The sequence below is a fragment of the Desmodus rotundus genome, chromosome 1 (assembly GCF_022682495.2).
Source record: "Desmodus rotundus isolate HL8 chromosome 1, HLdesRot8A.1, whole genome shotgun sequence".
Taxonomy (NCBI): Eukaryota; Metazoa; Chordata; class Mammalia; order Chiroptera; family Phyllostomidae; genus Desmodus; species Desmodus rotundus.
The window spans coordinates 42,856,515-42,884,028 of record NC_071387.1 but is presented as its reverse complement, the minus strand read 5'-3'; the positions used below and the strand labels follow the sequence as shown (position 1 = coordinate 42,884,028).

The 27,514-nt window shown below is 42.8% G+C and overlaps 1 protein-coding gene and 1 pseudogene across 2 annotated transcripts; one reads left to right on the top strand and one right to left on the bottom strand.

Annotated features, from left to right (window-relative positions):
- The first annotated feature begins 3,341 nt into the window (after positions 1-3,341).
- GCNT1 (glucosaminyl (N-acetyl) transferase 1) lies at positions 3,342-25,882 on the top strand. 2 transcript variants are annotated; one of them, XM_053923619.1, is made up of 5 exons: positions 3,342-3,463; positions 4,088-4,300; positions 5,668-5,789; positions 20,038-20,189; positions 21,573-25,882. In XM_053923619.1, the coding sequence occupies exon 5, from the start codon at positions 21,714-21,716 to the stop codon at positions 22,998-23,000; it is 1,287 nt and encodes a 428-aa protein (XP_053779594.1). In that variant the 5' UTR covers positions 3,342-3,463; positions 4,088-4,300; positions 5,668-5,789; positions 20,038-20,189; positions 21,573-21,713; the 3' UTR covers positions 23,001-25,882. The 2 variants fall into 2 exon arrangements, with proteins under 2 accessions (XP_053779594.1, XP_053779596.1); XM_053923621.1 differs by lacking the exons at positions 3,342-3,463; positions 4,088-4,300 and adding an exon at positions 4,375-4,512.
- On the bottom strand, positions 16,364-17,160 carry LOC112300315 (peroxisomal membrane protein 11A pseudogene; annotated as a pseudogene).
- Positions 25,883-27,514: the final 1,632 nt, after the last annotated feature.

Here is a 27,514-nt window from a genome sequence, read left to right as displayed (position 1 = left end):
CAGCCGGGTCACAGACAAACAAGGGAGCTCTCTGTGAGTCTTACCTAAGTCACTTGAGCAGAGGTGCTGGTTTTTCCACAGTAAGCTGTTTTCTGGAACACAAAATGGTGCTGAAGTGGGGGTTTCTTTAGCCATCCCTATCTTCTGGGAGCACAGGGCTTGGGTCAAGATCAACTGTCCCCTTATTTGAGTTGTACTTTTAACCAGTTTTATGATATTTAAAAAATGTATTATGACTATATCAATGCTCACTATAACAGCTGTGTTTACCAGTACTTCCCTGCGTCTATAACATTAGGATCCTTGGTGTTTGAAATCATGAGTTTACTCCCCGTGCTGGTTATTATGGCATATCTTGAAGCTCAGACCCATTGTTCTGTCCCGGGCTGATGCTGTGGCTATGACTCAGCAAACCACGTTTCCTATTAGGTTCTGTCGTTAGGGCTTGCTTGAGGAGACCGGAAGCCAGTAAGGAGATAGTTCGGAGAAGAGACTTGTTTCTTGACACTAGTGAGCTGTAACTTTCAGTGTCACCCTGCACTGGTTCTTTTCCCTGGTGCAGTGGCTGTTTCCAGTTGCTAGTTTTTAATCTACCTTCTCAGATCCCGCAACCTTCAACATTTACCTTCAGAAATACCACCACCGGCTGGGTACAGCCCCTTCCTTGGAGTTCCGTGTCCCGGCTCCCTCAGGTCCCTCTCCCAGCGCTTAGTTTCTGATAATCTGAACACTTCTCTCTCCCTGTTTCTCAGTGCCAGATGCTTCCTGCAGTTACTACCTCTCTGTGGCAATGTTTTCCTTCGTGCCTTTCCAGCCCTCCTTTGGCGGTTTAAGCAATTCCTTAAAGTCTCTGTTAAAGTAAAGGCTGAGGTTTCTGTTTTCTGACTGGACCCCGACGCCCCTTAAAAACCTTCTGAACCACTTGTATAGATTTATGATGGGCACATGTTATTGTAGCAATTAAATTACATTTATGAGATACATGCAGTATCCATGACAAAAAGATATATTTTATAAGTTAATTTATAAATCCATTGTCTGGATCTTGAAAATAATTTTCCTGTCAAAACAATGTTACACATTAAAATTAGATGATCAGCTCAATCCACTAATGCTCACAATATATCTGAAGCACAACATTGTACAAATTGTGTTAGGGAACAGAATTACCATTGTTTTGGCAGTGTTAAAGAACAGAATTCAATGGAGCAAATTCAACAGAGATTTGAAGATTTAACTGGCTTTATTTAAAGTAATTCATGAATCAGGCAGCATCCCACCTAGCAACTAGAAGGGGAACTCTGAGTTGTATAAAATGGAAGGCTTTTATAGGCAGAAGGAAGCCAAAAGAGCAGATTATTTTAGGCAAGGACACTTTCTTTTATGGGATGGTAGGGGGTTTTATCAGACAGCTTACTACATTATTTCACCAGGAAATTAGAATGATTGGTTTAAAATTCCATTTTGGGGAGAGGCTGAAACTGCAACTAGATTAGTTATAAAGCTTTGGTTTGGTGATGTGACCTAGCAAAGTGACTCCATTTTGGCTTGTGTTTCTTTTTTTAACAGCAACATATATTCAAAGTTTCAGTTACTGTGCTAATAATGTAACTGAAGTGCAGCTGCCTGCCTCTACAAAAGCCAATACTGGAGAGGCAGGTGCTGATCTTATTTGCAGATGCGGGACATCTGGAAGGTAGCAGATTCATGTCTCAAAGCCCATCTCCACCTCTCAGTGGAGGCAAAAAATTTTTTATAAGGAGGGAGAGGGGAACAGAACAAAGAGGTCAAGGGAGGGGCTTGCAAAGTTCTCTATGTGCAGACCAGCACAGTCCGTTCCGATAAGGCTAGTGATGGTCAGTGCGCATCATCCTGGTTTAGTCATCCTGGCTCCACGTCATCTGACTTCATGTCGTGCTGGCTCCACGGCTGAAAGTCATCAACTCTCCTGGAGCTGGGATGCGTGAAGGTCGGGGTCTGTATCTTTTGAAGTTAGTCTCTAGGATTCTTATACAAACATGCTGTTTATCTGCAAGCCACATATTAGAGTCAGCACTTACAGAAACAATGTCAAAAGAATGGTGAGATGGGTTACAATTTCCTACTGTTACAATTTTCCACCGTTACAATAACACATTTTATTCACCTTTTAATTTTTATTTAAATTTTAATATTTAAATTATTAAATTATTCATATTATAAAATATGACTGTTTCAACTATAATCAAAAATTTAAAATAAATTTAAATAAGGTACTAATTTTTTTATACCAAACCTTCAAAATCTGTGTATTTTATACCTCCCACACATTTCAAAGCTGTCTAGACACATTTCACGGGCTCAGCAGCCGCATGTGGCGAGTGGCTGCTGCATCAGACAATCGAGCTCGAGTGTATGCCAAAGAGGAGAATTGCTGGGTCACAGGATGTGCATATTTTTTTCTTTTTTCAGATACAAATGTTTAATAATATGAGTTGATAACCAAAAGCAAGTGAATCTGATCACCCCTTTAGAAATGAAAAAGAGTATTCTTGCCAGCATATTAAGTATTGACAATTTAAAATAAACTTAAAATATCCTTGATGTAAGTTAGCCCAGTAAGAAAAAAACTGGTCAAGTGAGAATGGAGGAAATACAGTTAGTCTAGTAGAAAGAAGTGAAAGACTTAGTTTCAAACATTGAATTAATAAAACTTGTGAACTTGATTTCATAATACCTTATGAGTCCTCCATCTTCCAGGGTTTTTGCAACATACTTGACTTCAAAATGTCTTTACTTAAAGAATTTTAATATATCATTATGTCTCTTAGTAAAAAAGGTCATCTAGACTAACAATAGATGGAGAAAACACATTGCAATTACTTTTGTTTTTGTTTTTCTGGATGAAATGCAAATTCTGTGTATATTTGCAGAAGGTATTTTGGGTTCACACTTTTGTTCCCAGGATAAAAAATAAAAACCACAGTTTAAAAGGAGCGCATGTGTTCCCTTAGTTCTAGGTCCTTTGCATAATGTATAAGATTATTTTCCTAAATAAAACTAAAGCAAGATGTTCCAAGGCTGTCATTGGAGGAGGAATCTCCTTGGGAGAGAGGCAAGATTTACCTTCCCCCAGGTATATTTCCTCAGCTCCACTTATTATTAGCTCTACTTAGGTCGCCCAGTCAACCTCTGCTCTGCCAGGACCTAACAATACCGTGCCCCCGCCCCCCCAACACCATTTAACCTCATGGAGTCCAAAGTGCAAGCGGGTGAGCCCCAGAGACTCTGCGGTGTCCTCCAGGCCAGCCCAGCCCTACCTTCTGCACGCCTACAGCAAGGACCTTCTTTTGTCAGAAAGATGGTCAGCAAGCGAGCTTCCGCTTACAGGGAAATGCACCTACTCCCAGAGGCTCAGCTTCAACCTGCAGACCCCGCAGAACACGGTAGGCGGGGACTGCGGACGTTCCTCTGTTCAGTACAGGTGAGTTAAATTAACAAACGATACAAAGATGAATAAGAGCCTGTTCTGCCCTACCAGAGGTAACAAATCCAACGGAAGAAGACAAATACACGACATTCCTCTTGCTACAAAGGAGGTTGTCAGCTTTTATAAATGACGCAATACTATATGCTGTAAGGGCGGGAGAGAGGTGCTTACTACTTTGCGTGACCCTTTGGCTTGTTCCGCACTTAATCTTAGTTCTTATGTGAGAGTACACGTGAACGTAATGTTTTTATTTGTGTATATATATATATATATATTTATAGAGTAACGTAATGTTTTATTTGTATATATATTTACAGAGTAATGTAATGTTTTTATTTGTATATATATATATTTATTTATAGAGAGAGGGGAAGGAAGGGAGAAAAAGAGGGAGAGAAACATTTGAGGGAAAATTGATTGGTCGCCCCACGGGGAACCCACACCCAACCTACGAGCCACACGGGTCCAGGCGACCACAAGGAGCTAGGTTTAGTAAGCAAGATTCATCAGGGGTCGGGGGCAGGAAAGACATGGTCCTCTCTGAACTTTATGTGATATAAAGAACCTTGGCATCATTTTTTCTTTTTTGTTATAAAACATTTTCATTTTTAAAATCAGAAAAGGCAGTACTCGCGTTTCCTGCCTCTGTGGAAGGGGACATAAAAGTTGGAAAAAGACCTTACTCACACGCCCAGGCCTTAAACCCTTGGAGAGCTAGGAGACGAGGCGAACCCGAGGAAGCAGAAACAGGAACTCCTCCCCGAGCGCGGCACAGCCTGGAGCGCGCTCTGACCTCCCCCGGGAGGGAGCCGCGGCCCAGCCCCCGCGGAGGTGGGCTGCGCACCGGGATGGGCGGGGCTGGGGGGAGGCCCCAGGGGCGTGGCCGATGGTGGGCGGGAGGCTGGGGTTGAGGTACCCGGACTGCTGGAGCTCAGCGCAGAGCCCCGGAGCCCCTGCCGGAGAGGGACGTCACCGCGGCTTCTCTGGGGTGCCACGCTATTCCGTATTCTCCTGAGCCCCCCGGCGCCAGACTCTCGCTGCAGGTAACCAACTCCCTACCGGCTTCGCCGTTCCTCTGCCCTGAGCCCCGCGCCGAAGGAGGGATGGAAAGGATGGGAGCAGTAGTCGGCTCTTAGCCAGGGTGCCTCCGCAGCGAGTGCGGTGGGCTCCGCCCGGGCAGAGGAAGCGGAGCTGGGGCAGGAAGAGAGGGCGCGCGGTGGGAACCCGCTGCAAGCGTGTGCGCCGAGGGCCGGGGATGGCGCAGGGCACTTTCCCGCGATCCTACTCTTCTGCCCGATCAGTGGTGACAGGGGCCAACGCTCTGGTGCCCAGTTTCACCCGCAAGCCACTTTTTCTGGCCTCTTTAACCCTGGTTCACAAGGGGAGTGTGAGTTTAGAAATCGGAGGGGTTGGCTGCGGGTGTGGGTAGGCTACTAGCGAGCAGTCACTCACTGCGGTCCCCTGGGTGCCAGCGGCTTTAACTTCATTTAATCCTAACCATAGCCCCGCTAAAAAACTTTACCCCCTCGTTACTGATGAAGAAGCCGACGTCAGGTTGCCAAATGACTCACCCTGGACGGCTGGAACCGCTGGAAAAGAGACGCTAGTGGGGGTAGAGGTGGGGGTGGGGGAGCTCAGAAGTCCTTAGGCTTCTCCCAGTCTTCCTGCTTCCTCCCAGTCCTTCACGCGCAGGACTAGGAAACTTGCGCAGCTGGGTCTATTATGGAAACGGGCGATCAGGTGATTCTTTAAACACACTCTCTTCATAGGTTTCTCTTTCCTTCCTTCCTTCCTTCCTTCCTTCCTTCCTTCCTTCCTTCCTTCCTTCCTTCCTTCCTTTCTCTCTTTCTCTTTCTCTCTCTTTCTTTCTCTCTCTCTCTCTCTCTGTCTTCCTGCCTTTCTCTCTCCTCTCTCTCTTTCTTTTTTGATACCCAATTTCTGATTCCAATTCTTTCAGCTTTTGGTCATTTGCTTTGAGGTGTTAGCCCTCGCTCAGAGCACTTTCCCTCCCTGTGTAGCACTTTATCTCTCCGACGCAGAGCAAAATATAGACATACTCACCTGCCACACACTTCTCATCTTTCACGATGGATGAGGTCGCCTGCAGACCCAGGCTGAACCTAATGGGCTGCCCAGGAGAGAGAAGTTTTGTAGTCACCTGGCATCCTGCGCACTCTGCTTTGTTTTTCTTTCCATAGGGAGAAGAGTCTCCGTTTCACGAATAGTACAAGAGGCGAATTGGGAGGATGTACGGCGTTGAGAGAAAGCGATGGTGTCTGGAGATGAGAACACGGCCACAGCTATTTGTGGCCTGAATTTGGTGAGTGATAGGCCAGAGACTTGGTCAGGGACTGGTCCCCTCCTCTGGGCATGCTGCCCCCCCTTCAGAGCTGTTCTGAAAGGCAGGTTTGTTTTATAGAGGGGAGGTGGAGGGGTGAATGGTTTTCAAAGATCAGTGTAAATTACCTGCTAGGAGCCCAGACAGTTCCAGACAAGCCCCCCCCCCCCCCCCCCCCCACTAGAGGCTTTAGTAACAGATTTCGGTTCGGGCAAGAAGGAAAAGCTCTGTGGATATTTGGTTATTGCTCGATGAATTTTGTGCAAGCAAGCCTTCAAGATGGTAATTTTGGGAAACATTGATATCTTAGAAAGGGGTAACTCTTCTACTTTTACAAAGTTTTATGGGTGGATAATATAAGATTTTTTTTCTATTTTATGGTGAGGATTCGAAGGTTACCTGTCAGGTCCAGGCCCTTCCTTCAGCCTGGCCCTGGCCAGAAACATCTGAGTTTACGATAGTGAGGTGACTTAGGTGTGGGGGCCCCAAGGTAGTCTCAGGATGGGGTTGGTCATCAGATAAGAGGGTTGGAACTTTCGGCCCTACACACTGACTTCTGGAAAGGAGGGGGAGTGCCTAGACATTGGGTTATAAAAACCCTTGACTAGTCATACTTGCAGAGCTTCTGGGGCTCTGACACCTCAAAGGCTGAGAGCGTGGTGTGCCGCGAGCGGGTATGGAAGCCCGGTGCTCCTTTCCCCGTCATGTGCCCTATGTAGCCCTTCTGTTTGGCTGTTCCTGAATTTTATCCTCTCTAATAAACTGGTATTAGTAAGTAAAGTGTTTTCAGGAGTCCTAGCTGTGCTAGCAAATTTTTCTGGCCATAAGGGGGTAAAGAGCACCCCACTTGCTGTTGTCATCTGGAGGGGTGCAGCCTTATATGACTGATTCCTTAATCTGCGTGGGTCCGTGCTAACTCTGGGTAGCTAGTGACAGAATTGAATTGGGTGGTTGGATACCCATTTGGTGGCCAGAAGTGTTGTAGAAACAGATCAGCCCTATACACCCAAAATAGCCTCTCACCATCTTTTGTACAGTTGTTTCTACCTTTGATCTTGCACTTGGAGACTAAAGGCAGTAATGTTCAACTGCGAGCTTACTCCTCTGATGTGTGTACAAGGCCCTAGAGGGTGAGGCTCCTAGAAGGGAAGGGCATTTTCAAACTCCCTCCTTACCACACAGGTTTGCAAGTCTAGGTTCTCAACGTTGGCTATATATTAGGAGTTTTTAAGATTCCTGCCATTCAGGTCAAGGTCCAGACCAATGCTATCATGTCTCTGTTAGGGGGACTTCTTGAAAGCTGCTGGGTAGCTTCAGTGTTTGGCCAAGGTTTGAACCACTCCCCCGGGGCAGGGGGCAGAGAGGCGGTGGGGGGGGGATGGAGCAGGCAGGGCCTGCGACCCTACAGAGCCATCCTGCCCTGTGGGGCCCTAGCTTGTTAGGCGGAGTGCACTGGGTTTGCCGCTGTGTGAAAGTCAGATTGAGGTCACTGTGAATGGAGTACATGGGTGTCCAAAGCAGGAGGTGATTGAAAGTCTTTTGGGATGTTGGAAGAAAGTACAAGACTTTCTATTTGTAACTTTATAAGCATTTAAGAATGAAATCTATCAATAAAGACTATTGCCAGTGGTGCCTCCTTAGTCCTGTGTCCTGTAATGTGAGGGTGCTTTCCTGAGGTGAGAGGTGGAAATTCCTTCCTCACCTGGCTGTTAAGCACATTGTGAAGTATTACAATTTTAAAAGTGTAGGGCATCACTGAATTACTTTAATTTTATAAAGGCTTTAAATCAGAGCATCTCTCATCTGTCATATTTAGACTTGTTCCTAAGTGGGTTGCAGGTGCGCTGAGAAATTGATTCTTTCTCAGCCCTCTCCATGCAGCCAGGCGAGCTGCATTTCAACAGTTGCCCTTTGGGACGTAGGTCAGGACATGAGAATTGCTGCTTCAGATGGTAGAAACTGCCCAGTCCTTCGTGATGCTCTGGGAGGACACGTGGCCATTTTTTATACCATCCAGAGCATCCCTGCTTCTCTTGTGGGCAATACCCAACAGTAGTTGAGTTTACAGGTATCAGCATTTTTTATTAATAAAAAGAGGTCTCCAAATTTGCTGCCTTTTTTCAGTTTTTGCTGTGCCTATCAGTAGTCACAGATACTTTGGAGAAAGGAACCCTCCAAGATAAATGGGAAGTTCTCACAATGAGAGGGAGAGTGACTGCTTTTTGAAAGAAATTTATGCTATGGAAAGGCTGTTTGAGAATATTTTCATAGTAAAGTGAACATGTTGCCAAGAAATATGGTACATTTGTGATTTATCAAAACTCTTTAAAAAAAAACCTTTAAAAACTTGGGAACAGAGTAGTCTATTACAATCTTTTAAGTGAGGAGTATCAAAGAGCTTTGAATCCATTTGTTAATTTATAAAAATATAACATCTACTGACTAATTTGCAAGGATAGGTAATTGAAACTTACCATCCGAATTTACCATGAAACTTTGTATACTTGGTAGATAGATTGAAAACTAAGTATCAAGGTTTAGGTAGTGGAAAGAAGAGTGCTCTACTGTTTGTCTAATTGAAACAAAACGCTAGAATACATGGAGCTCAGAAGCCAGCTCAAAGTAACTAGAAAGAGTTTTCAAAAACAACAAGCATATATAATGAAGCATATCTAATGTGCTTTTATTACAAATATTAACTATGTAGTGAGTAAGAAGTTTTGTGCCACAAATGATTAAACTATTAAGTTCATTTCCTTCCCCTCCCATCTTTTTGTTTGTAATGCACATAACTTATTAGTATAGTAGTACAAATAATATTTAAAGAAATATACATATATTGAGGGTACTTCCTCAAAGCTTATTGTTTGTACTAAAAATTTTACAAGGTTCTCTTTAAAATTTTTGAGTCAAAGTACGTTCGATAGATACACTATAGCTGTGACACTGTGAGAATGTGCTTGTCTCGTAACTTGAGTCTAAAACTGCCTCTTCCCCATAACATGCTCCTGTACTTCACCCAGTTGAAAATAAAATTGCTGCCAGAGTAAAAATGAGTGCTCAAACTCTGAAAAGTAATGAATACAGTGTGTGTGTGTGTGGTTTCTATTGAATGTGTATGTTAAACTTCCTTTAAATAAGCCTCTTTAAAAAAGGAAATTTCCAGAAATCACATGGTCCGTCCTTTGTTTTCTGACAAGTGAATAAATGCTTTAAGTCACTTAAACATAGGTCATGTGCTTTCTCAGCCTTTTTCCACTGGCCACCTCGGTGCTGTTGCTCATGAACCAGCACAATCCAGTTCGGGTCTTTTGGGAAACAGGTTGGTGAGGGCAGCAGGTCTCTGGGCAAGTAAGTCTCAGGTCAACTGTGCCCAGCAGCTCTGGCTGTATCTCCCACCAAAGGTTCACCTGAGGTGCACATGTTGTCCTTCTAGTAGCAGGAGTCAGCTACTAGACCATTGGGTCGGAGTCAGATAAACACGAATTTCCTGGAATCAGCAGCTGTACCCAAGTGTGCACCTAGGACACCATCCCAGGCTATTGGACTTGACAGACTTGTTCTTTTGATGTAAGTTCAGAATGTGCCTCTGGAATGTCCCTAACCCATCCGCACAGATGCACCACCTGATCTCTTCTTCCTTCACTGTTTGCTCACCTCGGTCATGCTAATCAAAGTCATTAAAAGCACCTAGGAAGATCCAGTTATAACACCCTGCTCATTAAACAAAACCTCTGGTTTTCAGTGACCGAGCCTGAAGCACGCATACCATACGTAGTAGCTGCCTCTGGAGTGTGGCTGTCCCGGGACTGTGTTGCTGTTTGGGGCTCTTGGCCTCCCAGCCCCCAGCGTGTAGATGAAACCCGACACACATCTTACTAGGTGTGCGGAAGTAGTTGAAAAGCACCTTATAGACAACCTAACAATGTTGTTTTGATTACCTTTTTATCAAAGAACTTTTGAATTCCCTGAAAGCGGGAGACACTGCTGTTAAAAATACAGGATTTTAAAAAACGTGTAGGGATTGAAGTGAGTGCCTTCAAAGTAAACACTTGTTTGGTATCCATAGGCATTTCTGACCATTTTGATGATTGTCTTCTGTGCCAGATTGGACCCATTAGGAAAGGGGCCAGGGTTTGATGGTGGATGTGATTATTGGAACACGGCAAAGTCAGCCTTACAAGGTGGATTGATCATGCTCAGTAATACCATTTTTTTTGGGGGGGGGGGGGTTAAAAATAAAGTGTAAATGTTAAAAAAATACATTAGATTTCATATTTGACCTATAGGGGTATTTTTTCCTCCCCCACCCCTTGTTTTTGTTATGAAATTTGATCTGTATTGAAAGAGGGAGTGGGAAAAAGGGAAGCAATATTTGATGGACATTGCCCACAAAGGGGTGTCAGAGTTCTTGCCTGGGGTTCTTTGGGCGGCCCTCCCAACAGCTCTCCCCCTGTCCCCCAGGGGAAAATGAGAATTGAGTTGAGGCAGTGCAGCGCCCTGTGAAAGGACACATTGTGACAGGTTTCAGGACCTGGTTAGCATCAGCCTTTCACTCATTGCTGACCTTTGGAAAAGTCATTCGTACCCACCCTGGGCACCAGCTTCCTTTTGAGTTAAAGAGGAGAGGGGCCTTGGGACCAGATGAAGTTTTCCTTTTTGGTCTGGTAATACTCTCCTCTCTTTAAACTATTTTCTTGATCAAATTAGTCAGAAATGCTGAATACCATGTCCCTGTCTTTAGTCACAGTAGCATTATTGTCTTAAAGGCTAAGAAATAAGAGACCCATGAGTGCAGAATTCTGTTTTTCTGTATGACCCGCTTCTCTTAATATTGGATCACAGAATCCACCCCATCCCTGCGACCCAGTAACTGCCCCCAGTGCTGTTTCCAGCAGGACTAGATGCTCTCCAGAGCTCCCTTCTGCTTTACAATAGATGCATTGTTCCGAAAATAATTTTTAATTATATTGACCAAGCCTATAATTTCCCCCAAAAGGTTCAGCAAATAACCATTGTGTGGATTCCTTGGTACTTGGGAGATGCGTTATTTATGACTGTGTTTTTCCCCAAGAACCTAGGATTCTGTTTTGTATAATAGGTGCTTAATGTGGAATTAAATTGTGTGTACACAGGTATCTGTTAGTAAACTGAAATACAGTTTCTCATTTTGGGGTTCTGAAAAAGTTACATTTAGACATTAATTAAAGATTTGAGCCCTGGCCGGTGTGGTTCAGTGGATCGAGCACTGGTCTGCGAACTCAGGGGTTGCCAGTTCGATTCCCAGTGAGGGCACATGCCTGGGTTGCAGGCCAGATCTTCCTGCTGGTTTAATATTCAAATAAAAGACTGATTAACAAGGGAAAATGGACAAATTTAATTACATATGTACGTATGGGAAACTTGCACACGAGACAGAGACCTCACATACATTAGAGGTTCAGAGACAGAAAGGGAAAACGGGGTGTACATACGGCATTCTGAGCTACGGATGAGGTAAGGCACTTGGGAGCTTTAGCGAGGAGGAAGAACAGATGTTCACTAATTAGTTATTTGTCTGGCCCTGTAGATAGGTCATAAAATATTATCTGTGGTGATAATTCGTATGGGCAAGTCCCCTAATTTAAATTCTTTAAAGGAGAAGTAAAGGTTTCTCAGGAGCCTGTGGCATCTTCATTGCCTTCAGCTCACAACAACCCGCATGCGAAAGTGGCACATGTTGTGGAGGCCTGCCCTGAACCCCCTCACAGACTTGTGGAAATGCAGTCGGATTAGTATTTTGTCTGGTAGCAGGGCTCCCCCACCATCCTCCACTCTCCTAACACTCAGCCTCCCCTGTCCCTGCCCCTCACCCCTCTGCTGAGTAATAGTAGCAAAGTGGTTTGTCACTCAGGAGTTGGGAAATCTCCTAATTGATTCCAGTTCCCTCTTGTGCACAGGTGTGGCGACCAGAATACAGAAAGGTTAAGAAAGGTGCGGTCAATCACAAAGACAGGTTGAGAGCCACCCAGTACGAGGCAGTCATTTTAGGTTTCTGTATAGATGTCTTTGAAGACTCAACACAGAGTGCTCTGAATTCATGGTACGGTCCCTGACCCTTTGTAATTGGGAGCATTTAAGTATTGTACTTCAGTGTCTTTGTCTGGAAAAGCCTATGAGCTTGAAGGCACAGTTTTAAAAAAGCATCCAAGATACATCCCTACATTTTGGGGGAGCAAAGGAGTGCATTTTGAAATACTTGGACTTCCCATTGAGTAAGCCTCTGCTGGGCCCAGGGAGCACTGTGAGTAGATGCGGGAAGGTAAGAAGCCTAAAACTAGACCCCTGCCACTAGGAGTTCACCAGCCACGTGCATGGACTTGTTCACATAGGTGGTTATGTGGAATTAATGCTGAATGGAGAGAGGATGGTGGTAACTCCTGCTCATTGAGCAACTATCGTGTGCCAGTCGCTGTGCTAGTGCTGTGTAGGTTTTTAATCTCTACCAATCAAATGAGGAGGGTGTTCTCTGCTAAAGAATTGTTCTTGACTCATGGCCTTGCCAACCACGTACCTCTGGGCCCTCGTGTTCTTATCTGCAAAATTAAGAATGAGCAAAATGAACTTTAATGTACCTTTCATATGTAAAATTCTGTTTCCATAAAACCATGGTGCTCAATGCTGTATTATAAACTTCCTAGTATTAGATTAAAATTTTATAGAAAGGAAAGAAAAAATGTATTGCTCCTCCATCTGGAATTTTGAAGTGAGCAATGAGATCTTTATAATCATTTTTGGCATGCAGTGATAATGAGATCGAAGATACTTTTAAAAAATCTTTTTGCATGTGTATAAATAGATAAATTTCTGTTTGAGTTTATCAAGGTCAGACTCTGCAAATGAAGTCTACTGCCTTTAGAGGGCTTACTACATCTTGCAGGAAGAAACTTACTAGTCTTTGAGAGGAAACCAGACAGATGATCATTGTTTAGCTAAAAATTTTTATGACACCAAACTCGAAAAGGTCCCTCCCCTTCTTCTTCTTCTTCTTCTTTTTTTTTTTTTCAGACAACCTGGGATCATACCTCTCTCCCTCTCTCTCTCTGTCTCTCTCTCTATTTTTTTCTGTCTTAAATTAATTTTAAAAGCCTCTTCTAAGTGGCATTATTTGTCTGACTGTGCTCACCAACTCTGAAGATATCTAGCAAAGTTGTAACCCAGGTCCATCTTTCTAAAACCGTAACAAGGGAATTAAAGAAGAAAAAGCCCTCGAGGCTAAAACTATGTCTCTGATGGAGGCAGGGAAAGTTCAGCAGCACTAAGAATATACACAATGTTGTGCCACTGTTACCACTCTCCCTTTCCAGAACGTTTTATCATCCTAAACAGAAATTCTTGTACCCATTAAACAGTAACTTCTCCTCCCCCGGCCCTCAGTAACTTCTATTACACATTCTGGTTCTATGGATTGATTACTCTAGTTACCTCATAGAAGTAGAATCATACAGTATTTGTATTTTTGTGACTGGCTTATTTCACTTGGCACAGTGCCTTCAGTTACCCATGTTACAGCAGGCAGCAGCCTTTTACTCCTTTCCAGAGCTAAGTAATAGTCCCTTGTGTGTGCATACCACACTTACTCTGATATTTCAGTACAATCATGGCACTCCTTAACTTTCAAGGGAAGGTATAAAACATGTATGGGGGAATCCATATATATTTCTAGCACTAAATTTTATGTTAAAGAGAAGTTGGATGAAGGATATTGAGAAAGCATTAGTACTAATGGGATTCGTGCGACTTCTTTTTTTGCTGTAGAAAGCACAAATACTAAGTGTTCAGGACATGCAATCATAGAATCCTGTTGAGTCGAGCTGCTCTGGCCCTGCATTTCCTCATGTCCATCTTTGCCTTTGTGCTGAGCTGGGGCCAGTGTCTTCTTCCAGCCTGGCTCCTCAGCCGCAGGCCCCACTCTGATGGCCAAGGGACACAGACAACCTGACAGGAACAGAGGTGGCTCTGGGAAGGAGAGGGCCTGTGCAAGTTCATGCTGATGTGTCACGTCTGGTGCTGCTGGTGCCTCCGTCCCATTTCCTCCTTCTCTTTTTTTGATTCCATTAATGCATTACCTCTAGGTTTTGGGGAAATTGAGTAAACTCAGACCAGTTATTGGGTCTTCTTCACCCTTTCAAGCAAACATTGGGGATTTAAAGAAAGAGCATTGGTCTGTAGTCTCAAACACTTAAAGAGAGTGTGTGTGTGTGTGTGAGGATGGACAAGGAAAAGGCATTGAGAGCATAAGCAACAAATCAAGTTTCATCTATGTGGGCTTTGTGTACTTACTGTTTACTTTGCATTTGCAAAAGAGATTTCCAGAACAGTGTCTTGGTTCTTCTCAATTTCTTCTTTCTGGGGACGGTCTGAGCATTTTCAATTATTATAAGCAAAATTCACTTTATGAATGAGGAGCCATCCCAGGGGAAAGCCGAGTTGGCCCTGGAGCCAGGCCTCCACCGCTGTTTCTTCTGCACAGAACTTCTCAGGGGACCTCTTTATCATAGGTGTGCATTTTAATCATGGGGGGTGGGGTGTGTGTGGCCCGTGCTTGTCATCACTCTTCTGATGTCTTTTCTGGAATCTTGTCCTTCTTCCCACAGTGCTTAGAAATCTGTTCACTGTTGTGGTTCACCATACTGAGAAACAGGCTGCTGCCATAATACAGTGGGGAAGGAGGTCATTAGGATTAAGGGGCATGAGGGGCAAATACTATCTATAATTATCTCTTACTCTTCTTTTTAAAATTGCTTTTGTTGCCCAGTTGGCTTATTTGCTTAACTCCATGAGAGTTTTCTTCAACTTTACTTCCTAATGCTTCTATTGAATTTTTCCATTTTTGCTGTCATGTCACTAATTTTTTTTAAAGATTTTATTTGTTTATTTTTAGAGGGAGAAAAAGGAGGGGGAAAGGGAGGGAGAGAAGCACCGATGTATGAGAGAAACATTGATTGGTTACCTCCCACATAGCCCAGCTGGGGACCTGGCCCTGCAACCCAGTCATATGCCCTGACTGGGAATCAAACCAATGTCTCTTCGGTTCGTAGAGCAATGCCCAACCCACTGAGCCACAGCAGTTAGGGCATGTCACTATGAGAGTTTAGGAGATGCATGCCTCGGGGCAGAGGCACAAGAGAGGGAAGCGAAAGGTGAGGACACATTCCCGGGGGGCAGAGCACCTCCTTCCTCTTAAAATCCCCTGAATGTTCTTTTTCAAATCCCGTATCTTGATTGATCACTTTAAAAATAAAGAGCCAGGCACCTGAGTCTATTTTTTAAGAAGCTCCATCACATTCATGGGAAAATTATTTAGTGCACACTTCTTTTCTCATTTCCACTCAGAGAAATGAGATGGCTTTTGGTAAGGCTGACATTGGCCTCCTATTTCTCAACCCCACTTCCCTCAAATGAGAGGATCTGTAGTCACAAGAACCCAACACCCAAGGTGGGAAGTGGGCATGTGCGTAAGTGGCCTCCACTCAACCACCCCCCAAACCCCCTATGTCATATGAAGTCTGACTTACCATAGAAAATTGCAACCCTACTACATGCAGAGTATTCATGAAACTTAACTGCACAAATTTTGATGAAAATTAATGTGGACATGCCTCAATTGTCATATGGCTTTAAATAAAACAACCTAGCTGATAACTTTTGTAGCAAATAGGAACTGCTGACCAACACAGGTTCTCAAAAAGGCTCTTGGCACAGGATTCTGGAGAGTCTCCCACTCCCACTCCACCAGGAAGGCAGTGAAATACCACAGGAGGAACACTGGACTGAGAATCAGAGGGATGCGGCTCCGGCCTCTGTTGTTTTTAAACTTTAGTTTCCTTCTCTCACAGGCGACCTACAGGCACCTGTCATGGCCTTGCACATTATTTTTACTTCCAGTTCCCCCTGTCTGCTTCTGCTGTTTTGCTTAGTCACTGCACTGCCTAAAGACACTGACTTACACCTTGCGGGTGCCTGATGTGTTTCTGATGCTACCTCCGGATGGAGGAAGGACAGGAGTGCAGAGGGGTCAGGGCAGGCAGTTTAAGAGGCTATAGGCCCAGCTGCTCCGGCCCCCACCCAGCTGTCAGCACCTATGGAGGAAGGGGCCTCTCCCAGATCTGGGGGCTGGGAACAGACCTGCTGTGGTTGTGCAAAGGCAGTGAGGCACACAGCCCCAAAGTTATTGTATGTTAATGTTCACTTGTGAGTTTGGGCCTTTTTAAATTTTTTTCTTTCAACTTTTATTCGTTCAGCAAACACTAAGCTCCCACTGTGTGCCATAAAAGAGGCTCGTTGAATGTTAGGTGAAGAGAAAATACTCAGAAATTCAGAAGTCACCCCAGCACTCCAAAAAACATGTATAAATCTTCATCCCTCCCCTTTTCCATTCTTGGCCTGACCTCAGCTCACATATCAGTCTAGGAAAAGTTCTCATGAACAAGTCTCTAAGCTCAGTGTGGCGTGGTCTTTGTCTAATTCAGATGTCCATTCCACTAGGAGGTACGAGTCTTCAGCCTGAAACCGCCTCACTGGGCCTTCGGCTTCACGTGAGGCCAAGCCATGGTGACGGTGTCTGCTTTAGGACACGAGACCTCCAAGTCCAGTGATGCCAGAATTGGACTGACAGATCCCTAACTGGTCCAGAGGATTCAGGATGTCACAGAGGTTCTTCAGCGTGTCCAGGAGCAAGGGAGGATGCTTTCTCAAAAATCGGAATAAGGGCAGGAGAAAGGACTAGAGCCATTCTGTTTCCTCATCAGCCATGCTGTACCGCAGAGGATCCTGGGATGGTGACTTCTCCCTCTTTGCCCCGTCCATCTGCAGTGAGATTTGTACAGGTCCTTGAGCAGGCTCAGCAGGAGAGAGTAGTAATAATGGCGTGTGGCTCACCTGAGCCATTTCTTTTTGTTAATGCCAGAGGCGAGCCCTACACTCCTTCTCTAGAGGATGGTGTCACAGACGCAATAAACCAAACAGCTCAGGTTGGCAAATGTCAGGCATAAGTGGGGCACCAGATCTGTGGCCTGAATGCTCTGCTGAGTGAACTGCATTGCCTAGTATGAACCATTTATGGCCAGTGTTCACAGTAGACTCCAGTTTCCTGAGCTTCATTCCCACCTTCTCTTTGTCAGCTGTAGGCTCTAACAAATATCCAAGCAACATGCATGTGTACTGAGTGGCTCTGATGAGCTGGCTCCAGCCCCAGGTCTGGTTGGTGAAGTGGATGAAGGCCCCCATGACGCCCAGACCACAGCCAAGTGTCACATCGGGCTCGGCTGAGAGTCCTCACAGGCATAGCTGGTCCTACAGGAGGGTCACCTGAGGTCATCTGCACTCACTTTCTTTTTTAAAAATGGATTTTATTCATTTATATTCGGAGAGAGGGGAAGGAACAGAGAGTGGGAGAGACACACCGATGTGTGAGAGAAACATCCATCAGTTACCTCTCGCACACGCCCAGTTGAGGACCTGGCCTGCAACCCAGGCATGTGCACTGACTGGGAATGGAACTGGTGACCTTTTGGTTCACAGGCCGGGGCTCAATTCACTGAATCACACCAGCCAGGGCTGTACTATATTCCTAAACAATCTGTTTAAGATAGTTCTTCTACTTGTCTTGTTTTAAAAACCACACCAGTGCCACAGTTTGGTTATTTTCATTTTTGTTGTTGAATTGTAAGAATTCTTTATATATTCTGGATACTTATCTTTCTGAATATGTTATCTACTACCTTCTGGTCTCCAATGTTTCTGATTTGAAGCTATTGATAATTTTTAAGACCCCTTGTATAATCACTTTTGTCAATTTTAAGATTCTATTTCAGTCTGTCTTTCCACAATGTAACTGTGAAGTATCTAGATATGAATTTCTTTGAGATTATCATCCTTGGAAGTCATTGGGCTTCTTAAATGTGTTGATTAATTTTTTAAATTTTAATTGTTTTTTTAGAGAAGTTTTAAGTTTACAGAAAAATTGCACAGAAATTACTGTGTTCCCATATACCCCATCACACATTTAATGAAACAATATTGATACATTATCATTAGTTAATTACAGTCAAGAGGGGTTACTCTTTATGTCATACAGCTCTGGGTTTTGACAAATACAAGACATCATGTAGCTACCATTACAGCATCATATGGAAGAGTTTCACTGCCCTAAAAAGAGCCATGTTTCCTACCTACTCATTTGTTCCTTGCTTTCCCCAAACCTCTGGCATACACTGATCTTTTTACTATCTCTGCAGCTTTTCCTTTTCTAGAATTTCATATCGTTGGAATCATACACTATGTAGCTTTTTCAGGTTAAGTTTCCTCCATGTCAAAAAGACTTGGTTTGGTAGCTCATTTCTTTTTATCGTTGAATATAGTCCATATTATGAATATACCACAGTTTGTTTTTCCATTCATCTATTGAAGGACGTCTTGATTTCTTCCAGTTTTTGGCCATTATGAGTAGGCGTCCATGAACGTTCATATGCACGCTTTTGTCTGGGCATATGTTTTCAATTTGGGTAAACACCTAGGAGCGTGATCGCTAGGTTGAATGGTTAGCATATGTTTAGATTTGTAAGAAACCACCAACTGTCTGCCAAAGTAATTATACCATTTTGCATACTTGGAGCTTACTAAAACTTTTGGATGTGTAGATTAATTTTTAAAAATCAAATTTGGGAAGTTTTTGGCCCTTACTTAAATAGTTTTCTGCCCCACCATGCTCGTGTCTGAATTCTCTCCACCTTCCGTCTCTCCCCCACCCCTCTCTCCCCCAACACTCTCTTTCTGCTACCCCCATTATGCATTTATTGATATGCTTAACTCTGTGGAGGTCATGGCTGATCTAAGAGATACAAACAACCTCTTTTCTTAAATATTGTTACATATATTGGGTGCATAAGTTTAAGGTCCTGACTAGGTTGGACGTTATTGCTGAACCCATGCCCTTGACATAAGTTACAAAATTTAAGAAAAGAGTTTGTCTCAGATCAGATCAGCTGCGACTTTTGCCCAGTCAATGGTATCTCCCAGGTCTTTGAGGCGTTGCTCATTTTTCTTAAATCCTTTTCCTTTTTTTCTTCTTCCCACTGAGTACTTTGACTCAGTCCGTCCTCGGTTCCGCTGGTGTTTTTCTTTTGTCAGTTCAAAACTGCTCTTGAGCCCGGCTGGTCAGTTTTCTTCAATTCAGTTACCTATTGTGCTTTCGATTCCAGATTTCTGTTGTTCTTTTTTATAATTTCTATCTCTTTATTGAAAATTTCAATTTGGCCACATATTATTCTCATACTTTCTTTTAGTTTTTTAGGTTTTTGAACATATTTATAATAGCTGACTTAAAGTCCTTCATCTGTCTGGTGCCTGGGCTTCCTGGGGGCTGTTTTTACTGACTGCTTTTTTCCTGTGTGTGGCCAGAGTTTCGTATTTCCTTTTGTGCCTTGTAATTTTTTGTTGTTGAAAGTAGACATTTGATAATGTGGCAACTCTGAAAATCATACCTCCACCCCCGCTCTACCAAGGGTTTATTGTTGTTGCTCTCTGTTTGTTCATTGACTTTCCTGAGTTAATTTTCTAAACTCTATATTCTTTGCTGTGTGAGGTCACTTATGTCTTGGTCCCTTAATGATTAGACAGAGATTTCTTCAAATTCCTTGAGCCAATAAGCAGAAATTGCTTGAAGACATCATTTTCTTTAGGAGTCTGATGTTTTAATGGTTGAGATGGTGAAGTATTTTACCCCAAGTTCCCAGTGTTTGCTTTCTAGTAGAGCTTTGGAGTGGGGTGGTGCACTAGACAGTCAGAGGAAGATGAGATGAGCAGCTGCTTCAGGTGCAGGGTCGTCTTTACTGAGCCTGTGAGCATGGGCATCGCCACAGTGGGGATAGGCTGTATTAGCCTCTGCGAGCATTGGACCATTAAACCAGTCCTTGGCACACACTTTGGGACACGCTACTGGAGTTTTCTTTGGAAGAGGTTGAACTAAATTGCAGGGTGCCTTCAAACCTTTAGCAATCCATAAACATAGCATTAGAAAAATAAGTAAGACTGCAGAGAAGGAAATGTTAAAAGAGAGAAATTAATCAGCCATACTATTGAGGGGGGAAAAAGTGAATATGTAGGATTAGTTCATCAGCATGCTTTCTGAGTGTGTGTATATTTACCTGTGCATTACATCCCTTCACACTTTTCCCTTTTCATTTCACAGATTTTTTTTAAAAGCCTCATGGGACATAACACCATTGCTGGGTGCCTGGTAAGATTAAGAGACCTGACTGCGTGAGAGGCTCTCTGCGTGGGCACAGGATGTCACCTGGAATCAAGTAACTAACCGAGCCAGATGTTCCTTAACTTTAAATGGTAAAAAAAATTAGGCACTTTTTGTGACATTATACTAATAATTGTCAATTATTTATTTTTATTTGTATTATTAATAGTCACAATTCATTTCCTAATCAAATATTTAGAAGCTCTAGTGCTAATTCTGGTATTAAAATAAGTTTTAAGTCCTATAAATCTGGTATAGAGACAATTGATGGTATCTGGCATTCTTTGTTAGAACAGTAGCACTTATTAGTTACGGAACAAATTGCCAGGTTATCAAATTGATTTTTGAAAATAAAACAATATCTAACTATCTGTAAACATTTTATGTAATAAGAGTGAGTTGGGCTCCTGGAATTTGAATAGAGACATAAATTCTGTCATAAATTACAATTTATACGCAACTGTTGTTTTTTTCACACAAGTCTTAATTATTATAACCTGTTTTAACCAATGCGGGAAATGCAAGGAAGGCTGTGTGGGTCTTTTCTTCCTGTGATGCCCGGTGTGGAGCTGAACTAAGTGAGGTCAGCCCAACAGAGTACCAGATCTGGCGTGGTTTTAGCCACGCCTTTCTGGTTCAGTTTGAGAATTCTGTTGACTGGCCTTTCCTTCAACAATGGCTTTTCCTTCAAAGATTCTTAGGTCCTTGGCTGGGTGGCTTATTTGGTTGGAGCGTCGTCTCATACACCAAAAGGTTGTAGGTTCGATTCATTATCAGGGCACATACTTAAGTTGCAGATTTGATCATCGGTTGGGGTGTGTATGCGAGGCAACTGATCCATGTTTCTTTCTCATATCAATGTTTCCTTCTCTCTCTCTCCCTTACTCTTTCTCTCTAAAGTCTATAAACATATCCTCAGGTGAGGATTTAAAAAAATAAATGAATAAAGATTCTTAGACGTTACAGCCATTTCTGAACATCTCCCTAAGTGCACCCCCAATCTTACATTGGTGAAGAGCCAAATAAATCTGATCTCTTCAAATATTTGGGGTTGTCAGTGTCAACTGATGGGCAGTTGTGGATCTGTCAGGAGCAACCCAGATGAGTAATGATTTCCAGGTAAGCGGTGCTAATTGGAACTGGCCCAGTGTCAAAACCCACCAACTATAGAGAGTTCACTAATCATAGCCTGGTCTGCAACTGTGTTTTTACACCTCAGTATACCCGAGAGGTAAGAGGTTTATTGTAGGATATTCTAGCATATCCTTATACTTGAGGGGTTTTTTGCTTTCGTTTTTAAACAATTTGCCATTAATACTAGAGACTGGGATTCTGTGACACCACCCCTTTTCCTCTGTTTGACTCACTTTGTTTTTCTTTTAAAAACCTGACCTCATAGCAACAAGGACAGTTTTGAGCCTGAGAAGATGTCATGGAAGCTGTATTTATAGGTATCCTTTCTGTTTTTCTTTTAGTGCCCTTCTGCACTTAAAGATGCCTTTGCACTTCTGGTAAATGCAAACTGACAGCTCACAAGGCCAGGACAGAAGCAACATCACCGCTGCTGGAAGCCTGGAAGACTGCCCTTAAAAAAGGAAAGTCCCCAATTGTTTGAAATGCTGAAGAAGTTGCTGAGGAGGAGACTTTTTTCTTATCCCACTAAATACTACTTCTTATTTCTGGTTTTTTCTCTAGTCACCTTCTCTGTTTTAAGAATTTATCAAAAGCCCGAATTTGTGAGCATCGACCGTTTGGATCTGGTCGGAGACAATCCTAGTAGTAATATTAATTGCACCAAGGTGTTACTGGGTGACGTGGATGAAATTGAAAAGGTAAAGCTTGAGATTCTAACTGTGCAGTTTAGAAAGCGCCCTCAGTGGACAACTCATGACTATATAAACATGACAAGCGATTGTACTTCCTTCATCAAGAGGCGCAAATATATTGTAGAACCTCTTAGTAAAGAAGAAGCAGAGTTTCCAATAGCATATTCCATAGTGGTTCATCACAAAATTGAAATGCTTGACAGGCTCCTGAGGGCCATCTACATGCCTCAGAATTTCTATTGCATCCATGTGGACAGAAAATCCGAGGATTCCTTTTTGGCGGCAGTGATTGGTATCGCGTCCTGTTTCAGCAATGTCTTCGTGGCCAGTCAGCTGGAGACCGTGGTGTATGCGTCGTGGAGTCGGGTTCAGGCCGACCTCAACTGTATGCAGGACCTCTACAGAATGCGTGCTGACTGGAAGTACTTGATAAATCTCTGTGGTATGGATTTTCCAATTAAAACCAACCTGGAAATTATCAGGAAACTCAAGTCGTTAATGGGAGAAAACAACCTAGAGACAGAGAAAATGCCATCCCATAAAAAAGAAAGGTGGAAAAAACATTATACAGTCGTTAATGGAAAGCTGACAAATACAGGGACTGACAAAATGCACCCTCCTCTGGAAACACCCCTGTTTTCAGGCAGTGCCTATTTTGTGGTCAGTAGGAAGTATGTGGAGTATGTACTAGAGAATGAACAGATCCAAAAGTTTATGGAGTGGGCCAAAGACACATACAGCCCGGATGAGTATCTCTGGGCCACTATTCAGAGGATCCCTGAAGTCCCAGGCTCACTGTCCTTAAGCCATAAGTATGACATGTCTGACATGCAGGCAATTGCTAGGTTTGTCAAGTGGCAGTACTTTGAAGGTGACGTTTCCAAGGGCGCCCCCTATCCACCCTGCAACGGTGTCCACGTGCGCTCCGTGTGTGTTTTCGGAGCAGGTGACTTGAACTGGATACTGCGCAACCACCACTTGTTTGCCAATAAGTTTGACGTGGACATTGACTTCTTTGCCATCCAGTGTTTAGATGAACATCTAAGGCATAAAGCCCTGGAGACGTTAAAACACTGACCATTCATTGTCTGCAATTTTGAAATAGTAAGAATGCTGCCTGACCTGTATCCCACCTGATTCTCCTGCGCTGTTAATAAACATCAGAAACACTGGAGGGGGTGCTCTTTGGAGCGGAGACTCCAGCTCTTCATGTCAGAGAAGCTACATGGTCTCCACAGAGCACGGTTGCTTAGAAAGCTTAGAGCGTTAAGTGCTAACTTAGAGTTAACTCGAGGCCAGGGCAGGCTGTGAGGCTTTGTGGGGAGAGGTGGCCTCTGTAGCCAAGTGCAAAAACCAGCCTGTTACAGAGCTCAGGGACTTAACAAAAGGATAAGATTCAACCTGTGCCAAAATTACTTTGAGAGCTTTAAATATGAGCGTTTTCTTGATTTGAGTAAGTTTATACAAAAACCAATCACAAGGATATAATTTATATTGTAGGCTATATGGTTGAGTTAGAAATTTGACTTTACTGTAAATGATTCTTGTGAATATAGCTGACTTCCTGCTGCAACATTGTGCTGTGTGTTGTATCTGTGGGTCATCTCAGGGAACTTGGAAACACGGGCTTGACCGGATGTAAATACTTCTGAGTAATTTTTGTTTCTACCAATGTGCATATGTTTCTAATAACAAAAAATGGCAATTTCTAGTTTAGCTGATTCTGTGAATCATCTTAGATTATTAGAAATACCTTAGGTTATTGAATGAGTTACGATATCTTTGTTTATTGTTAAAGTTTCTACAGAGTAATACGCAATTTTATAAATATTTGTCTTTCTACTCCTCCCACCATCTCCCCAGACCCAGCTATCACGCTGTATAAAAACTGGTTTTATAGTACCCCCACAGGACTGCCTCAGTTCCGTTATATGATGTGATTGATAGTCATTGGTGTAGAGAATTAACAGACACAGTGAAGTGTGGGCGTGGAGTGGGGAGAAGAAGGAGTCACATTTAGACACTGTCTGAGGCCTAGGACCCCTGTTAAAAACCAGCATTTGCCGCTATCTGCAGAAATTAAGGCCGGTGCTCTTTGCCTGTGTCCAGCCTCCCAGTGTCTTGCATCCTAGTGTGACCGGTGTCCTTTTCAAAGGAACTGGCTTTCCTTGACCTTGCTTCTTCATGTTACCTGCCCGTTGGTTGCTTCTTAGCCCTTGGGTTGCAAGTGTCCTTTTCAGAACCAACGAAGAAGGAAGAGGTGTTCTGTTGTTCTATGAGCTGTGCTTCAACGCCTGGGAATCTGAGAGGAACCATTAGGTCGGAGGCAGATTATTTCAGTGCTGGTATTATTCACAGCACCTGACTTTTTCTCTACCTTCTCAACAAAAGACAGATGATTTGAGGTTGCTGTTATGCTTGCTCTTTGGCTAAGCTGACACTTACTGTTCGGCCAAAGCTCTAACAGGAAATGTGAAACTTTATCATCTAGCTAAGGCTTTAAACAAGAATTATAACCAGGTACTTATCATTTGTAAACGTGCAAGTCAGCGGGGCGCTGTGTTTCGCATGATTTGATGTGACAGCTTTGAGAACTCACGTGGCAACGTCGATGAGGGCGTTATGTGTGGAATTCCGACCCCGTCCCCTTCCAATCCAGCTGGTTCTTTTAATGCACGTCACATGTCTTCCTTTCTCTAGTGGCAGGAAGATTTTACCTCGGAGGCTTTTTCGGCTTTTTCTTTTTACCTGTAAAGCCAGTGATACTCAGTAACACGGACTTTGTGTCTGTGCCCTACAGTAGTGCTTCATTCATGATGTCCTGTTCTATGGGCTTCTCTCATGGTTATTTCAAATACTTGCAAATTAATAGGAAAGTTAAAAGCAGTAGTACAGAGCACACCATATAACCCTTGCCTGGAGTCCTGCTTTTTAACATCATGCCCCTTTTGCTTTAAATATTATTATTTTTTTTAATTTAGCAAAATTGAAAATTAAAAAAGTTTTTTAAATTTACAAATATCCAGTTATCATTGATCTCAACACTCTTATTATAGTATGGTTGTATCTGATTTACATTTAAATTGGCAGGTTTTGAGGGATTTTTCTCCACCCTAGACATAAAAATAGGACTTTGGAGTCCATTTCGCCAACCCCACACTGAAACTGAGGACTCACCATCTTTTCTGTAGCTGTGGAACCTCATCTTTCTAGAATGGTACCTGTTGAGTTGCGTCTGAATATTACCCCCCTGCTAGTGACTACTAAAGGCATTACGTAGAATTTGTTTATCAGGACTCTTACTTTTACACCTTTCAGGTTAACCTAAAAAAGCAAGTGAAATGTATACTCCCAGGACAAGCAATTTGAAGAGTCAAAAAAATTGGTTTCGAAAGGAAGCCCATACTACATTCAAAAGGTGCAAAACACACATACTTTGGGAAAGATAAATTATTTAAATGGTTTCATATGTCAGTTATTAAACACTAATTTCGTCTTACTGTCATTTAAGATCTTTGCTAGTGAATTACTAGAAATCATGCACAAATAAATCCTTAAACATAAACTGCCATTTTGTTTGATGGAAGTTATTCTAGTTAATGAAGTGCAAAAAGATTCAATATTACTTATTATGGACAAGTTAACAAAAATGTTTCTTTTATAGGCAATTACCTAGGTTCTTCCCAGACCATGGTGAACAGCCACTCAGCCATGTGAATGTGAAGCACCATTGGTGTCTAAATATGTATTTGTGTCATTTGTCAAGTATGATTCACTTAAATGAAATAACATAAATGGGTTTTCTTTTGTAGTTATCTGGGGAGGAGAAAGCCACGTTTTTAGTTTATTTCATGTGTAGGATCAATTGAACTGGAGTTTCCAGTTGCTTAGAAAAATAAAAATCATTTCTTATTATGTTAATTAAATATAAAATAAATCCAACACTGTTTCACAGTAAATGTGGTTATTCTTGTTTTACTTTAAAAAAAAAAGGCCTTATTTATTTATTTTTTAGAGAGGGGGGAAGGGAGGGAGAAAGAGGAGGGAAACATCAATCAGTTGCCTCTTGCACATCCCCAAATGGGGACCTGGCCCACAACCCAGGCATGTCCCCTGACATGGAATCGAACTAGCAACCTTTTGGTTTGCAAGCCAGCAGTCAATCCACTGAGCCACACCAGCCAGGCAAGTTTTATTCTTTCGAATGTGAACACGACTGAATGCATTTGGAACTTGTCATATACCACCATTAAAAGCAGCTATTCCAAAACCAATGCCTTCTATCCACAAATTATTCTTTTTTTCGCTAGCTGCCAGCACTCAAATATTGAATTTAGTAGGTGCTGTAGTGTTGTGTGCAAGTAGTGATTAAAAGTATAACATTAATTCTCCAGGCAGAAATGTCGGATAGGGAGAGGGTGTGGCCAGGGCAGATTATGCAAACAGACTTAGAGGAGGGGTTTAGAAGAACGCGGTTTAATAATAGCCAGTATTGCGTTCCAGGACGTTACTAGCTTTAGTTTGTTGAGGGAGGAGAGCAGTTTTCCAGGTCAGGTTTTGTCCTGGAAAATACTAACAGGATCAAATACTGACAGGGTCTGCTACTTGCTGTGGTTTACACACGGAAGGCGCAGCTGAGGGAAGCCCCCCATCCCCACCCCCAGATACTGAGTGCAGTTTCCAGCGTCTTCTCACCTCACCTGCTAAAGCCCTTCATTAGCCCTGTTTTAGACTAAACAGACTAGGAAGTAGCAATATCGATCTCAGATCTTGAAAGCTTGAGAACTGTACATATCCTCTATAAGCCTGCTTGTCAAAGAATTTTTACATGTGCTGTCAAAGTTTTCACAGCTTGTCATCAGAATATTGATCTACTATTGTTTTATACAATAAGACAAACTAAGATAAGTTATAACTATTGGAAAAAACTGTTTTCATTACTGTAGATGATATAATTGTCCAACTAAAAAGCTCAGGAATCTTGTCTTAGAATTAATATGGAATTAGCAAATACCTGTAGATACACAAAAATTAAGTTTTCCCACATTTAAGGAAAAATATATAGTTTTAAGGTATAATGGGAACATGTTCCCTTTCATCATGGCAACAAGCTCTGTAAAATGTGTTGGGGCCCCAGGCAGGCTACACCCAAATATACCCAATGGCATATTGATTAATCTGGAATTAAATTCACTTGACAAGCAGCTGGTGCCAGAATGGCACTTCGATCCCCCCTTGGCACCTTGAACACAGGAACTAAATCTATGTGAAAAGCTTCCTCTCTGCATTTGGAAGGCCCAACGCCACGCCCTGCCCCTCCTTCCAGGGTTTTAACTCAGGGCTGAAAAGTGTATAATCAAATGATTATAGATACAAAGAAGCTATTAACCCTATAATAGACTCCCTCTTAAAACAAGCTATATTGATTTTACCTTCTCACCCTGCAACAGTCCAGTCTTGCCAATAAAGAAAGAAAGGAAATTTAATTCAGATGGGAATCAAATTTACTGATTTGTATAGGATTTAGGAGCCATAAACTCTTGTAATTCCTTGGCATTTTCTAAGCCCAAATCTGGCTACTATTCCTGCCA

Bases quoted from the DNA above. Each gene is read 5' to 3' on its own strand.
- GCNT1 (XM_053923619.1), top strand. From the start codon at position 21,714: ATGCTGAAGAAGTTGCTGAGGAGGAGACTTTTTTCTTATCCCACTAAA.